Source organism: Nansenia antarctica, assembly GCF_963989245.1.
Source record: "Nansenia antarctica genome assembly, chromosome: 18".
Classification (NCBI taxonomy): Eukaryota; Metazoa; Chordata; class Actinopteri; order Argentiniformes; family Microstomatidae; genus Nansenia; species Nansenia antarctica.
The window spans coordinates 105001-120000 of NC_137691.1; the positions used below are offsets into that span (position 1 = coordinate 105001).

Sequence of the window (15000 nt, forward strand, 5' to 3'; positions counted from 1 at the left end):
TGTCACGTTCTGATGCTTTGGTCCTCACGTCCTCACGTCCTCACGTCCTCACGTCCTCATGTCCTCACGTCCTCACGTCCTCGCGTCCTCGCGTCCGATCTGATGTAATGTTCAGACTTTTCTTTAGAAAAACAAGAATACATTTTTGCGTTGTTGAAATCAACGACACATCGCTAGTCAACTAACACAGCTTGTTTTGTGAGCCTGCTAACAATGTAAAGTAGTGTTGTAGTTAACTAAGTAACAATGTAAAGTAGTGTTGTAGTTAACTAGGTAACAATGTAAAGTAGTGTTCTAGTTAACTAGGTAACAATGTAAAGTAGTGTTCTAGTTAACTAGGTAACAATGTAAAGTAGTGTTCTAGTTAACTAGGTAACAATGTAAAGTAGTGTTCTAGTTAACTAGGTAACAATGTAAAGTAGTGTTCTAGTTAACTAGGTAACAATGTAAAGTAGTGTTCTAGTTAACTAGGTAACAATGTAAAGTAGTGTTCTAGTTAACTAGGTAACAATGTAAAGTAGTGTTGTAGTTAACTAGGTAGCAGTGGGGATTACTCACCCAATCCATTGGGTTGTTGCAGTTGTGTTTTGGCTCGACTAGCGAGTTTGTGTTGTGATTCTTAACAACGTTGAAACGTAGTTCCGTGTTTCAAAAGAAAAGTAATTTGAGAACATTTTGATTTGGTTGCCGACATGCGGAACGAAGGATCAGACTGTGTCACGTTTGTCAAGCACAGGAATTCTTAACTGGCGTGGACTATTCAATCAGTTCTCTACTGAGAAGAGGATTGTATGTACGATTAAGAACCAAGTGTGTCACCATTAGGTTTCATCACTGTTATTATTACCCTAATTGCTTTCTTTTCCTTCTGTGTGTCTCAGCCGCAGACGCCTAACCTGGAGCAGGACCTGAAGGAGGTGCTCCTGAGGGAGGCGGGGGTAGAGATGATGAGTCAGACCCCCCCTGAGAAGAGACGCAAGCAGGTGGTGAGTAACGACCCAAACCCCAGACCTCCTAGACCTCCTAACCCTAGACCTCCTAGACCTCCTAACCCTAGACCACCTAGACCTCCTAACCCTAGACCTCCTAACCCTAGACCTCCTAGACCTCCTAACCCCAGACCTCCTAGACCTCCTAACCCCAGACCTCCTAGACCTCCTAACCCCAGACCTCCTAACCCTAGACCTCCTAACCCTAGACCTCCTAACCCATTTTAGAACACTTTTTTTGTTGGTCCCCCCCAACATGCATCTACATAAGTATATTTCCACCCACTATTTGACAAATTAATAACAAGCTAGTCACTCAAAGCAATACTCGAGACAACAATATACCGCTTTGAAGCCCTACTGGTCAACCTGATGTACTGCCTCACTCAGTCTGAGCACCTTGTCTCTTCAGCATCGACCCCCGATAAAGAAAGTGCGTAAGTCTCTGGCCCTGGACCCCGTCACCCCCAGACACCCGGCCTTCCTGCCTGAGACCAAACCCTGTCCAGAGGTACACAGGCCACACAGTCCAGAGGTAAGACCTAACCCTAACACATCTAGTCAGACTTAAAACAACATTGATTGTTACAAATGTAACACAGTCTGATCATTTGGTTCTCATGTCGGGATCTGAGGTAATGATCTGACTTTTCTTTCGAAAAACGTGAATACATTTCTGCGTTGTTGAAATTCAACGACACACCACTAGTTGACTAAGACAGCTTGTTTTGTGAGCCTGCTAACAATGTAAAGTAGTGTTGTAGTTAACTAGATAACAATGTAAAGTAGTGTTGTAGTTAACTAGGTAACAATGTAAAGTAGTGTTGTAGTTAACTAGGTAACAATGTAAAGTAGTGTTGTAGTTAACTAGGTAACAATGTAAAGTAGTGTTGTAGTTAACTAGGTAACAATGTAAAGTAGTGTTGTAGTTAACTAGGTAACAATGTAAAGTAGTGTTGTAGTTAACTAGGTAACAATGTAAAGTAGTGTTCTAGTTAACTAGGTAACAATGTAAAGTAGTGTTCTAGTTAACTAGGTAACAATGTAAAGTAGTGTTCTAGTTAACTAGGTAACAATGTAAAGTAGTGTTCTAGTTAACTAGGTAACAATGTAAAGTAGTGTTGTAGTTAACTAGGTAACAATGTAAAGTAGTGTTCTAGTTAACTAGGTAACAATGTAAAGTAGTGTTCTAGTTAACTAGGTAACAATGTAAAGTAGTGTTCTAGTTAACTAGGTAACAATGTAAAGTAGTGTTGTAGTTAACTAGGTAACAATGTAAAGTAGTGTTGTAGTTAACTAGGTAACAATGTAAAGTAGTGTTGTAGTTAACTAGGTAACAATGTAAAGTAGTGTTGTAGTTAACTAGGTAACAATGTAAAGTAGTGTTCTAGTTAACTAGGTAACAATGTAAAGTAGTGTTCTAGTTAACTAGGTAACAATGTAAAGTAGTGTTGTAGTTAACTAGGTAACAATGTAAAGTAGTGTTGTAGTTAACTAGGTAACAATGTAAAGTAGTGTTGTAGTTAACTAGGTAACAATGTAAAGTAGTGTTCTAGTTAACTAGGTAACAATGTAAAGTAGTGTTCTAGTTAACTAGGTAACAATGTAAAGTAGTGTTCTAGTTAACTAGGTAACAATGTAAAGTAGTGTTGTAGTTAACTAGGTAACAATGTAAAGTAGTGTTGTAGTTAACTAGGTAACAATGTAAAGTAGTGTTGTAGTTAACTAGGTAACAATGTAAAGTAGTGTTCTAGTTAACTAGGTAACAATGTAAAGTAGTGTTCTAGTTAACTAGGTAGCAGTGGGGATTACTCACCCAATCCGTTGCGTTGTTGCAGTGTTTTGGCTCGACTAGTGAGTTTGTGTTTGTGATTCGTATTTCCGTATTTCTGTGTTTCAAAAGAAAAGTCAGAGCATTTTGATTGGTTGCCGACATGCGGACCAGAACACTGGAACGTGTCACAAACGGTGTTGTTTATGTTTCTGTTCCAGGCAGAGACGTCGTTGTCGGTGTCTCTCAACTCGTCATCGTTCTGCGTGAAGCGCGAGGAGAACGTGTTGGACCAGGCCTTCATCCTGGGCCCCGGGGAGAGCAGCGATCTTGCCGCCCCGCCCTCGCCCGTAAGGACCACACGCTGCACAACCACACGCTACACAACCACACGCTACACAACCACACGCTGCACAACCACACGCTACACAACCACACGCTACACAACCACACGCTACACAACCACACCCTACAGAAACACACGCTACACAACCACACGCTACACAACCACACCTTACAGAACCACACCTTACAGAACCACACCTTACAGAACCACACCTTACAGAACCACACGCTACAGAACCACACCTTACAGAACCACACCTTACAGAACCACACCTTACAGAACCACACCTTACAGAACCACACCTTACAGAAACACACCTTACAGAAACACACCTTACACAAACACACCTTACACAAACACACCTTACAGAACCACACCTTACAGAAACCACACCTTACACAAACACACCTTACACAAACACACCTTACACAAACACACCTTACAGAACCACACCTTACAGAACCACACCTTACAGAACCACACCTTACAGAACCACACCTTACAGAACCACACCTTACAGAAACACACCTTACACAAACACACCTTACACAAACACACCTTACAGAACCACACCTTACAGAAACCACACCTTACAGAAACACACCTTACACAACCACACCTTACAGAAACACACCTTACACAAACACACCTTACAGAACCACACCTTACAGAACCACACCTTACACAAACACACCTTACAGAACCACACGCTACAGAACCACACCTTACAGAACCACACCTTACACAAACACACCTTACAGAACCACACCTTACAGAACCACACCTTACAGAACCACACCTTACAGAACCACACCTTACACAAACACACCTTACAGAACCACACCTTACAGAAACACTTCCACAACCAGCTTCTATGCATCCTGTATGGATATAGTTATTTAGGTTGTTAGCTATGTTTTTTTCCCCGACTTTTCATCATAACATCAAATGAATCCGGTGTTTCCATTAGCCTGTGCCGTACACATCTCTGCTACCTGAGATGTATTTATTTTTCCACAACTATCTTTTGAGGTATTACACAATACAAGGCAGCATTACTTAAGTCTTACTTAATTAGTCTTTGCCATGTTTTCTCTTTGTGCCTGATTTTACATTTACATTTGAAATTTTTGGCTTTTAGCAGACGCCTTATTCCAAAGCGACTTACAATCGAGCAAGTGAATCATCAGTTCACCAGTTGTAGCAGGGAAGAGTAATCTAGCTCAGCCAGGGCTGCACGATTAATTGATTTTAAATCGAAATCGCGATTTGAGATGGTGCGATTAGCAAATCGCAAAGCCTGCGATTTTTTGCGATTTGCGATACATTATACAGCGCGTCGGATTCAACGTCAATGAACGCACACGCCCAAGAACAACACTGCACGTGAAACGCCCAGGTGTGAATCTGTGAAGACGTTTCAGTAGCTAGCAACATTCATGGTGTGGATAAATGGCTTCAGCAGAGCAAGAAGCAACGATTTTGTCCCGAAGAAAAACTTCTGTTGTAAGTATTTCGGGTTTAGGACGACAGATGTGCAACAAAAGCAGGTGTTGCGCCCGACCTGTCGTGGAACAATCGCTCCATCCAGAGGCAACACCGCAAACCTGTATCAGCACTTGAAAAAGTACCACGGGCAGCTCTATGACGAGTGTGCGGTCAGAAACGGAGAGTTAAGTGAAAGTCCCGTAGCCCGGTCTAACGTTAAGCAAACTAGAGTTTTAGAGTCGTTTGCGTCTGTTACGTCGTATGAAAAGGGCTCACGAAGGCACCGTGAAATAACCAATTCCATCACACACTACCTCGCTAAAGACGTGGTGTCTATTAACACTGTGAGCAACGAAGGGTTTAAAAAACGAATCCAAACGCTGGATAAAAGATAAGGTGATTCCATCCCGCACGTACGGAGCTGAAAAATGTGGAGTACTATGCAACAACAACCGATCTGCGGTCGAGCCGTGCACTTACATACATTACGACGAGTTGAAGAGCTTTATCTATTTCAATGTTTACAGAAAGGACCTATTCTTTTTTACTGGACATTTTTATTATGACTTTATTTAACTTGATTGCAGTATGTGCAATATTTAGATGCTGCTCCTGAGCCATAATTAAATAACCTTGTTTGTAGAAAGGTCCTATTTTATTTTCATATTGGAATTGTTCAATTTTTTTGACACTTGAGAGAAACAAAATGGCAGCTGTTTAAAAAAAACATACATAAATATGTTGTTCCAATTCATATCTTTTAAGTTCTCATCCTTGCATTAGAACAGTTTGATGGCATAAGAGCAGTTAACAGTTTGATGGTATCATGTGGTAATGCTCTCTGAAATTAGTCCATGATAGACAGATTCATCCAATCACCTGCCAAGTATTTTTTGAAAGTACCTGCCCTTTTCCAAACAGCTTCCAATTAAGGTTTCCTAGATGGTTGTGTGAAACAAACCACCTGAGTCAGGTTAGTAATGCTCCATCACATGTTTTAATCTGAAGCTTGATTTTAAAGCAACCCAACTTTAAAGCAACCCAATGTAAGTTTAGTTCTTTCACTCGTAGCTCGGGCTGTGGGGGTGCTAGAGGAGGGAGCCTCTAAGTCCCCTGAAGACGGACAAACAAACTGCACGTTGATACGACCTTCCTAGCCGGAGATATGGCCACACTTTACAAAAACTTCCTTTGGTTCGCTTTTTAAAAAAATAATCGCAAATTAAATCGCAATCGCAATATCTGTCCAAATAATCGCAATTCGATTTTTTCCCCCAAATCGTGCAGCCCTAGGCCAGGGGCCTTTGGGCTCCGTGATGGAATGAAGAAATTAAAATAAAGTGTGTTTTTAACGACGTGGTTCTCCCCTCAGATGTCGGAGGCGTGGGAGGCGGTGGTCTGCGGGCGGACGAAGGACCAGCTCATAATGACGGAGAAGGCCAGACGCTACCTCCGCTCCCTGAGGCCCCACCCCACCAACCGCGCCCTCATCCTGTCCTGAGGCCCCCCTGCCATCCTGTCCTGAGGCCCCCCTGCCATCCTGTCCTGAGGCCCCCTGCCCTGCCACGCCCTCATCCTGTCCTGAGGCCCCCTGCCCTGCCACGCCCTCATCCTGTCCTGAGGCCCCCTGCCCTGCCACGCCCTCATCCTGTCCTGAGGCCCCCCTGCCCTGCCACGCCTGTGCAGACAGACAGACAGACAGACAGACAGACACTGCCGTAGTATCACAGCTCGACGCATTCAAGATGACTCTTACAAACCGTGCTGCGTTTGTATATCTGATGATAGTTATGTATTATATATATTTTAAATGGTGGTAGTTATGAATGTAGTTGTGTTGAGCAGCTTGGATACGTGTGGATGAGCCGACTAGGTCACATCTGTAATAGGGTTGGGGTTACCTGAGGTATACGCTGCATGCTGAGTATTTAGAGCGTGTGGATGAGCCGACTAGGTCACATCTGTAATAGGGTTGGGGTTACCTGAGGTATACGCTGCATGCTGAGTATTTAGAGCCTACTGTTTAGTCAAATGTATTCAGTAAGTGACATATTTCAGCATACTACACTTTCCATGTAGAGCCATCTACATCATCTGTGGCTCAACTGATTTGTTAGGTTAAAGGTTAAAGGTTAAAGTTCGCTCCCGTCTTCCTGTCTTACCGGTACCTACATTGGAGGGTTAGTCCTTCCTGAACAGTGTGCAGCAGTGTGTCATGCTACATGCTAAGGTGAATCTAGCATGCCAACCTGCCGTTTTGAGTATACTCAATTATCGTAAGTTTTGCAAATGGCAAAAACGTCAAATCTTGCATACTGGGAACGTCTACTAAAATAGGTCGCAGGCGGTAAACATTTTCGGACATGGCCATGGTGTTTATGAAGTGTAACACCCTTTGAATCTATCGCAGTTTTAGTAAAAGGTTTCTCACTGCGGTCTCTCAGAGACTCCATAGGCCTTTCGTATCTTGTGGTTTTGAAATGTGGTTGTAACTTTGTCACATGGTTGCATTTTAGTACCTTGAAAAGAAATGTGCTGTAGATAATATGCAGGAGTAAGCAGGTCGCCATATTTGTAAGAATAGTTTTTTTTGTGCTACAGGGTATTTCTACTGAAACTGGATATATATATATATATATACGCCATTTAGCTGACGCTTTTATCCGACTTGCATTGCAGTGAGTGCATACATACATGCATACATATGTACATATTTCAGTGTACATGTTCCCAGTGGGGATCGAACCCACAACCTAGGCATTGTTAGTGCCGTGCTAACTGCTAACTAGCTCTACCAGCTAAGCCACATCAGGGCTTTGATCTCAAAGGAAGTGAGCCAACCTGTTGTTCTTAGCAGGAATGTCGTCCAGACTGAGACAAGAAGACAACTCATCCGCCTTAACTAACAGAGCCGAAACAGCTCAATGAAAAGGTCAGACAAATGGTGAAACTCAAGCTCATGACTTCATTTGAAGGTTAGACCATAACCCTATAACCCTGAGGCCAGACCGTTCCAACAGCAGTATCAGTTTGGTCCTTATTGTTATTTGGAACTATGAGCATTTTGGAACAAACACTCTCTGAACTCTTCATTAGGAACACCTGTCCACCTGTCCACCTGTCCACCTGTCCACCTGTCCACAGTCCACCTGTCCACCTGTCCACCTGTCCACCTGTCAACAGTCCACCTGTCCACCTGTCCACCTGTCCACCTGTCCACCTGTCCACCTGTCCACCTGTCCACCTGTCCACAGTCCACCTGTCCACCTGTCCACCTGTCCACCTGTCCACAGTCCAAGCTGGTGTCACGCTGTGGGGAATGGCTGGGATGTGGCAGAACGGGAGATTCACAGCTGGAAAGTCACCTAAAAAAAAAAAGGATTTGTGTGATGCAATCATGTCATCAAGGTCCAGTTGTTCAGAACTTTTAATCTGGATCAGAATCATTTTCTCTGATCCAGGATCAGATCTGTCTGGCTGGTTCTGAGGCGTATTAGAGGGAAACCAGACAGACAGATCTGATCCTGGATCAGAGAAAAGAATCAGGATCATTCTGATCCAGCTTAAAAGTTTTGAACAACTGGGCCCTGGATATCAAAGAAATGTTTCCAATATCTTGTGGAATCAATGCCACAAAGAATTTAGGCTGTTTTGAGAGCAAAGGGAGGCGCTACCCAGTATTAGTATAGTGTTAATAAAGGGATATCCTACCCAGTATTAGCAGTGTTCCTAATAAAGTCTTGGGTGAGTGTGTGTCTGAGCAAATCCTGTATTGACCAATACAAATGTTCTGCATTAGTTAACTACATATATAATAGTGCATAATAACAACTGCTCGGATTAGATTGCCGGTTGTTTTGGTTCTGGTTTTTTTTGTTCTAAAAATAATATTAATTTATGTGAATTAATTCAAACATGTCTGTACATTTATAATATATGATGGGAAGAGTAATAAATGTATACTACCATCACTTGAATTCCTTTTTTATTTACCTGTTGTGATGCTCATAGATCACCTGCCTGTCATAGATGGTGGGGTTCTATAGGCTCATAGATCATAGATCACCTGCCACTCATCGATGGTGGGGTTCTATTCTACTGAGACGACCAATGAGAAAAGGACACAATGCTTATGAGATCCCGCCCCTTTCGGTAAAGTTCGAAATCCCGTGAAATATAAACATGTATGTAAATAAAGGCTCCACCCAACCACTGCAGACTTGTTCACCTTCTACACTAAATCACATCACCGGGACTCGTCCTAACGATTCCCACCGTAGTTGGGTCAGACCACGCCCACGCCACGCCAACTTCTGGAATATGTAGGGGTGTTCTCTGTATCTTGTTCTTCACGTAACACGGGGTGCACGATTAGATATAGGTTACCCATCTATGTATGCAACTCGGCGGCGCTGAGTGTGCCGCGGGCCAACGGTCAATGTTCGCCGCGGGCACGGCCCTATTCTTAGTGTCAGTGATTGTGTTTGTGTTTGAGAAAAAAAACACCCCTACATATTCAAGAAGTTGGCGTGGTCTGACCCAACTACGGTGGGAATAGTTAGGACGCCACCGGCGTACATTAATGTGACACACCGGCCACAGATCTCCAGCTTCAGCTCCATTCATATAGATAATATCTTTGTTATATATCTCATATTATGCACTTTGAGCTGCAACGTTTGCAGGAAAAATCCAGCAGATGGCAGTAGTGCAACGCTGAGGATGAAAGCTGCTGTTATACCCAACAGAAGAAGAAGCAGGTATCCCGGAAATGGTAATAATATATAATAATATAATACAAAAGAAAATATGATAAGTAAGTAATATAATAAGTAACATAATATCATATATATCATATATTATAATAATCATTTCCTTATTTCCCGGAAATATCCACTAGATGGCAGTAGTGCAACTTTAAGGATGCAAGCTGCCGTTAAACCCAACAGAAGAAGAGGAAGACGCGGAAATCCAGGAAATAGTAATAATACATATGAATAATTATAACATATAATGAAATATATGGTATAATATATCATATTATAATATAATAAGTAAGTAATATAATAACTAATATATTATATATAATAGTAATCCTTTCCTTATATCCCGGAAGTATCCACTAGATGGCCGTAGTGCAACGCTGTCTTTAAACCCAACAGAAGAGGAAGAAGAAGAACATATCCCGGAAGTAGCTGCAGGTATTGGTGACGCTGCATAGCCGAGCTGACAGACATGATGGCTCAACCCCGTAAGTTACCTGATATATATCTATATACTAACCTGATACAACCTCTAACTAACTACTAATGAATGGCTGCTGGTGTTTATATATCCTCAGATAGCAGAGTTTCATTTATCAGGTCTGGGAGAGAAATGAACGATAGAAGTGAAGCTTCATCATCAGCTAGGCTAGCTGCTAGCGAACCACTTCCTTATGTTAACAGTCTTATTATATATATATGTGTGTGTGTGTGTGTGTGTGTGTGTGTGTGTGTGTGTGTGTGTGTGTGTGTGTGTGTGTGTGTGTGTGTGTGTGTGTGTGTGTGTGTGTGTGTGTGTGTGTGTGTGTGTGTGTGTGTGTGTGTGTGTGTGTGTGTGTGTGTGTGTGTGTGTGTGTGAGTGTGTGTAGAAATCTGCAGCTATGCTTGCAAGGCAAGGTGCACGAAAGGTCTTTAGGATTGTCAGCCACATACTGTTTACACACACACACACACACACACACACCCACACACACACACACACACCCACACACACACACACACACACACACACACACACACACACACACACACACACACACACACACACACACACACACACACACACACACACACACACACACACACGCACGCACACACACACACACACACACACACACACACACACACACACACACACACACACACACACATGGACCTTCTGCACTGCAGCCGCCTGATGTCACATGTAAAGAAAAGTGAACAAACCAGAGAGATGGATGAGTGGGGGGTAACCTAGGATGATGTGGGGTAACCTAGGATGATGTGGGGTAACCTAGGATGTGATGAATGATTCAGATGTGATGAATGATTGCAACCTCAAATGTAGCGTCATAGTTAAGCCAGACCTCACCTGTCTCTCTGTGTGTCCCCAGGTTTCCTCAGCTTGGTCCTCCTCACCCTGGCTGTAGGGTCCCAGGCTCTGACCCCGTCACACCACCTGTCCCTGGCTGACGTGGCGAGGCTGCAGGCGCTCCTCAGCCAGCCCTTCACTGACCTGGAGTCAGCGTACTACTCCATCCTGGGGCTCCGCAAGCTGGGAGCCGCCGTGGCTGATGAGAGTGTAAGTGTGACCCTGACCCTAACCCTAACCCTAACCCTAACCCTAACCCCAACCCTAAGGAATTACCAGATTCATTTTCTGAGTGGTGCATTTTATTGGACAGATACAGTGAAGACAGACAGGACAGTAAGGAGAAGAAGGGAGAGAGAGGGGGCATGTCAGCAGGGCATGGGCCGGACTCGAACCCATGCCGACATGGGCATAATGTGTGTGTGCACTGTAAACCGCGGTGCTAGACCCCTGGACCACCCCAGGCCATGGTGCTAGACCACTGGACCACCCCAGGCCACGGTGCTAGACCCCTGGACCACCCCAGGCCATGGTGCTAGACCACTGGACCACCCCAGGCCACGGTGCTAGACCACTGGACCACCCCAGGCCACGGTGCTAGACCACTGGACCACCCCAGGCCATGGTGCTAGACCACTGGACCACCCCAGGCCATGGTGCTAGACCACTGGACCACCCCAGGCCACAATTACCAGCTAGTTGTTCATTTATGAAATGTGGTCTTGACTGGGTATCCAAAACATCTTTTATGTATTACATAGTCTTATTATATCTTGACCGAGTCAACACAGTTATGGCCAGATGTAGGTTTGCACTTGTCAAGCCACTGAATGCTGATGGTAAGTTAACAGAGGGGAAATAGCGTTGACTGTGATTCCCCTCAGTATGTCTGTAAACAGTCCTACAGTCCTACAGACGGTTTGTTGACGTCCTTGTTTGTGTTTTCCAGGAGGCGTGTCAGTTCCTGAAGGCCCAGCTGGACCCCAACAGCGTAGATTCTCTCTTCTTTGCTGCCGAGGCCAGTCAGGCCATCTCTGGATGTGAGGTACTGATGCAGCTTCCTCTTCCTGTCCAGCATGTTGCCATGACAACATGAACAGTACCAGGGTTCCACAGTAACGCTTGCCCGCTTGCAAGTAAAAAATGTGCCGACGAAGTTGCTGGATCCTGGATGTGTTTACCTGTGTGCAGGAAGAACAACAGACGGTGCAGGCGCCAGACCAGACTAGATAATCGTGGAGTGAAGATATTATCAAAGTGTACGCGCCTGTCGATCACCCGTCGCATCGCGTACGCTTTGATAATATCTTCACTCCACGATCATCTAGTCTGGTCTGGCGCCTGCGCCGTCTGTTGTTCTTCCTGCACACAGGTAAACACATCCAGGATCCAGCAGCGCCGTTGGGCAAGCGTTACTGTGGAACCCTGAGTACCCTGAACAAGTCTGAATGGGATGACGCCTAACCCTAACCCTACTCTGTGGTGGTTCCTGGTGCTCTTTGTCATTTGACTCACTGACCGTGGTCCCTGTTTGTCATTAGAAGACTGACTTTGTTCCTAACCTTCAACGCTTTTTAACCCTCCTGGTTCTAACCCCTCCTCCTCTGGTTCTAACCCCTCCTCCTCCTCTGGTTCTAACCCCTCCTCCTCCTCTGGTTCTAACCCCTCCTCCTCCTCTGGTTCTAACCCCTCCTCCTCCTCTGGTTCTAACCCCTCCTCCTCCGGTTCTAACCCCTCCTCCTCCTCCCCGGGTTCTAACCCCTCCTCCTCCTCCTCCTCTGGTTCTAACCCCTCCTCCTCTGGTTCTAACCCCTCCTCCTCCTCCTCCTCTGGTTCTAACCCCTCCTCCTCCTCCTCCTCTGGTTCTAACCCCTCCTCCTCCTCCTCCTCTGGTTCTAACCCCTCCTCCTCCTCCTCTGGTTCTAACCCCTCCTCCTCCTCCTCCTCCTCAGATCCCGGTGTCTAACGAGACCCGGGACATCCTGCTGGCGGCGGTGAGCGAGGACTCCAGCGTGTCCCAGATCCACCGGGCCGTCAGCGCCCTCAGCGCCCTGGGCCTGCCCCTGGCCTCCCAGGAAGTAGTCGGGGCCCTGGTGGCGCGCATCGCCAAGGAGGAGAACGTGTTGGCGTGAGTTACACCCGGGGGGGGGGCCTCTACATTACACCCCGGGGGGGCAGGGTAGGACAGGATGTTAGCTGGTAGACAGGATGGTGATGTTAGCTGGCAGACAGGATGTTAGCTGGCAGACAGGATGTTAGCTGGCAGACAGGATGTTAGCTGGCAGACAGGATGTTAGCTGGTAGACAGGATGTTAGCTGGCAGACAGGATGTTAGCTGGCAGACAGGATGTTAGCTGGCAGACAGGATGTTAGCTGGCAGACAGGATGTTAGCTGGCAGACAGGGTGTTAGCTGGCAGACAGGATGTTAGTTGGCAGACAGGATGTTAGCTGGCAGACAGGATGTTAGCTGGTAGACAGGATGTTAGCTGGCAGACAGGATGTTAGCTGGCAGACAGGATGTTAGCTGGCAGACAGGATGTTAGCTGGCAGACAGGATGTTAGCTGGCAGACAGGGTGTTAGCTGGCAGACAGGATGTTGGCTGGCAGACAGGAAGTTGACTCCGCCCTCCCCCCTCAGGATCACCCTGGCGCTGCAGACCGCTGCCCGCCTCTCCCAGCAGGCCGAGCTGGGCGGCATCCTGGAGGAGATCGAGGTGAGTCCCAATGTCCTCCACCAGGGGGCGCAGCTGTGCCACAGTTAAACATCAGGAAATGAGGTTCAGCAACTCAGATGGAAAAAATATCTGCTATCAATCAGAGTAAATTCAATAGTTTATTTAAATGGATCCCATCAGTCATCACCCTAGTGAGACTATTCCCCCTGCGGTCCACATGAAAGACAGACAGGCCAACGTAACAACATCAGTCAACAAAGGAATAATTAGTGAACAGCATTCACTTATTAAAACTCAGAACAATGAAATAAATAAAATATAAGATGTTAATATACAGTATGTGCCTATGTTCTGTCTACTGTAAGATTTCTGGTTCATGTTTTTTAAGAATTGCGTCCATTACCGTGCTGACTGTCTGGGTAACTATTCACATGCCTCTCTGGGCGCCCCTTGACCTTTGACCTTGACCCCTGACCTTCCTCTCCCTCAGGACCTGGCCGCCCGTCTGGACGACCTGGGCGGGGTGTACCTGCAGTTTGAGGAGGGCCTGGAGGCCACGGCGCTGTTTGTGACGGCCGCCTACGCGCTGTCAGACCACGTGGAGATGGAGCCTCCGCTGAAGGAGGTAAGCTGCTGTCAGCTGGGTGGTAGACGTGCTGTGTATCCTATGTATGCTATGTAAAGCACTTTGAATTGACCCTGTTGTATGAAATGTGCTGTACAAATAAACTGGCCTTGCCTTGAAGTGGACAATTGTTGTTAAATGGTAAAGCGCTTTACAACGGCCTCTCATTCACACATTCACACACACATTCACACAACAATGGCGGCAAGCTACCATGCAAGGCGCTGGCCCGCTCACTGGGAGCAATTTGGGGTTCAGCTTCTTTCCTAAGGACGCTTTAACATGTGACCAGCCGGGGCTCGAACCGCCGATCTGCCAACCTTGTGATCATTAGACGCTAGCTCTACCTCCTGCGCCACAGCCGCCCCTAAATTAAGTTAATCTGGGTGGACAGTCATGGCAGATGTTGTTGTGATTCTGTAGCTAATCTAGGATGTTGTTGTGATTCTGTAGCTAATCTAGGATGTTGTTGCGATTCTGTAGCTAATCTAGGATGTTGTGTCCCCCCCCCCTCAGGACCAGGTGATCCAGCTGGTGAACTCTGTGTTCAGTAAGAAGTCGTGGGAGTCTCTGTCTGAGGCGTGCAGCGTAGCGAGCGCCGCCCACGCCCTCTCCAACAACCGCTTCCACGTGCCGGTCATCGTCACCGCCCAGGGCCCCGCCTCCGTGTCCCACAGCCAGCCCATCCTCCAGGTAACGCTCCTGTCAATCACTAAGCCCCGCCCCCGTGTACCTCAGCCTGCCAGTGCTGCAGGTACGCTCCTGTCAATCACCAAGCCACGGGGCTCCTTAACTGGTTTTGATACAGTGAAGACAGACAGGAAAGTAAGGAGAGAGGGCATGTCAGCAGGGCATGGGCCGGATTCTAACCCATGCCGACATGAGCATATGTGTTCACTAGTGGTGCTAGACCACTGGACCACCGGCTCCTCTTAATAATAATAATAATAATAACTTTTCCTGCAAACGTTGCAGCTCAAAGTCCTTTAAT

At 46.0% G+C, this 15000-nt stretch overlaps 2 protein-coding genes across 2 annotated transcripts in view; both read left to right on the forward strand.

Annotated features, from left to right (window-relative positions):
• mybl2b (v-myb avian myeloblastosis viral oncogene homolog-like 2b) overlaps positions 1–6095 on the forward strand; it is a gene marked incomplete at both ends in the record, with an annotated part of 19273 nt that extends 13178 nt beyond the window's left edge. Inside the window, 4 exons of the mRNA XM_080548461.1 lie at positions 882–986; positions 1402–1524; positions 2982–3110; positions 5967–6095. Of these exons, the coding sequence (XP_080404587.1) occupies positions 882–986; positions 1402–1524; positions 2982–3110; positions 5967–6095 (486 nt within the window). The remainder of the gene's footprint in view (positions 1–881; positions 987–1401; positions 1525–2981; positions 3111–5966) is intronic.
• Positions 6096–9792: 3697 nt separating this feature from the next.
• The window catches only part of rpn2 (ribophorin II), a 22422-nt gene continuing 17214 nt past the window's right edge, over positions 9793–15000 (forward strand). Inside the window, exons 1-7 of the mRNA XM_080548385.1 lie at positions 9793–9845; positions 10731–10918; positions 11658–11753; positions 12661–12836; positions 13348–13423; positions 13875–14009; positions 14526–14702. Coding sequence (XP_080404511.1) covers positions 9830–9845; positions 10731–10918; positions 11658–11753; positions 12661–12836; positions 13348–13423; positions 13875–14009; positions 14526–14702 — 864 coding nt within the window. The 5' untranslated portion in view covers positions 9793–9829. The remainder of the gene's footprint in view (positions 9846–10730; positions 10919–11657; positions 11754–12660; positions 12837–13347; positions 13424–13874; positions 14010–14525; positions 14703–15000) is intronic.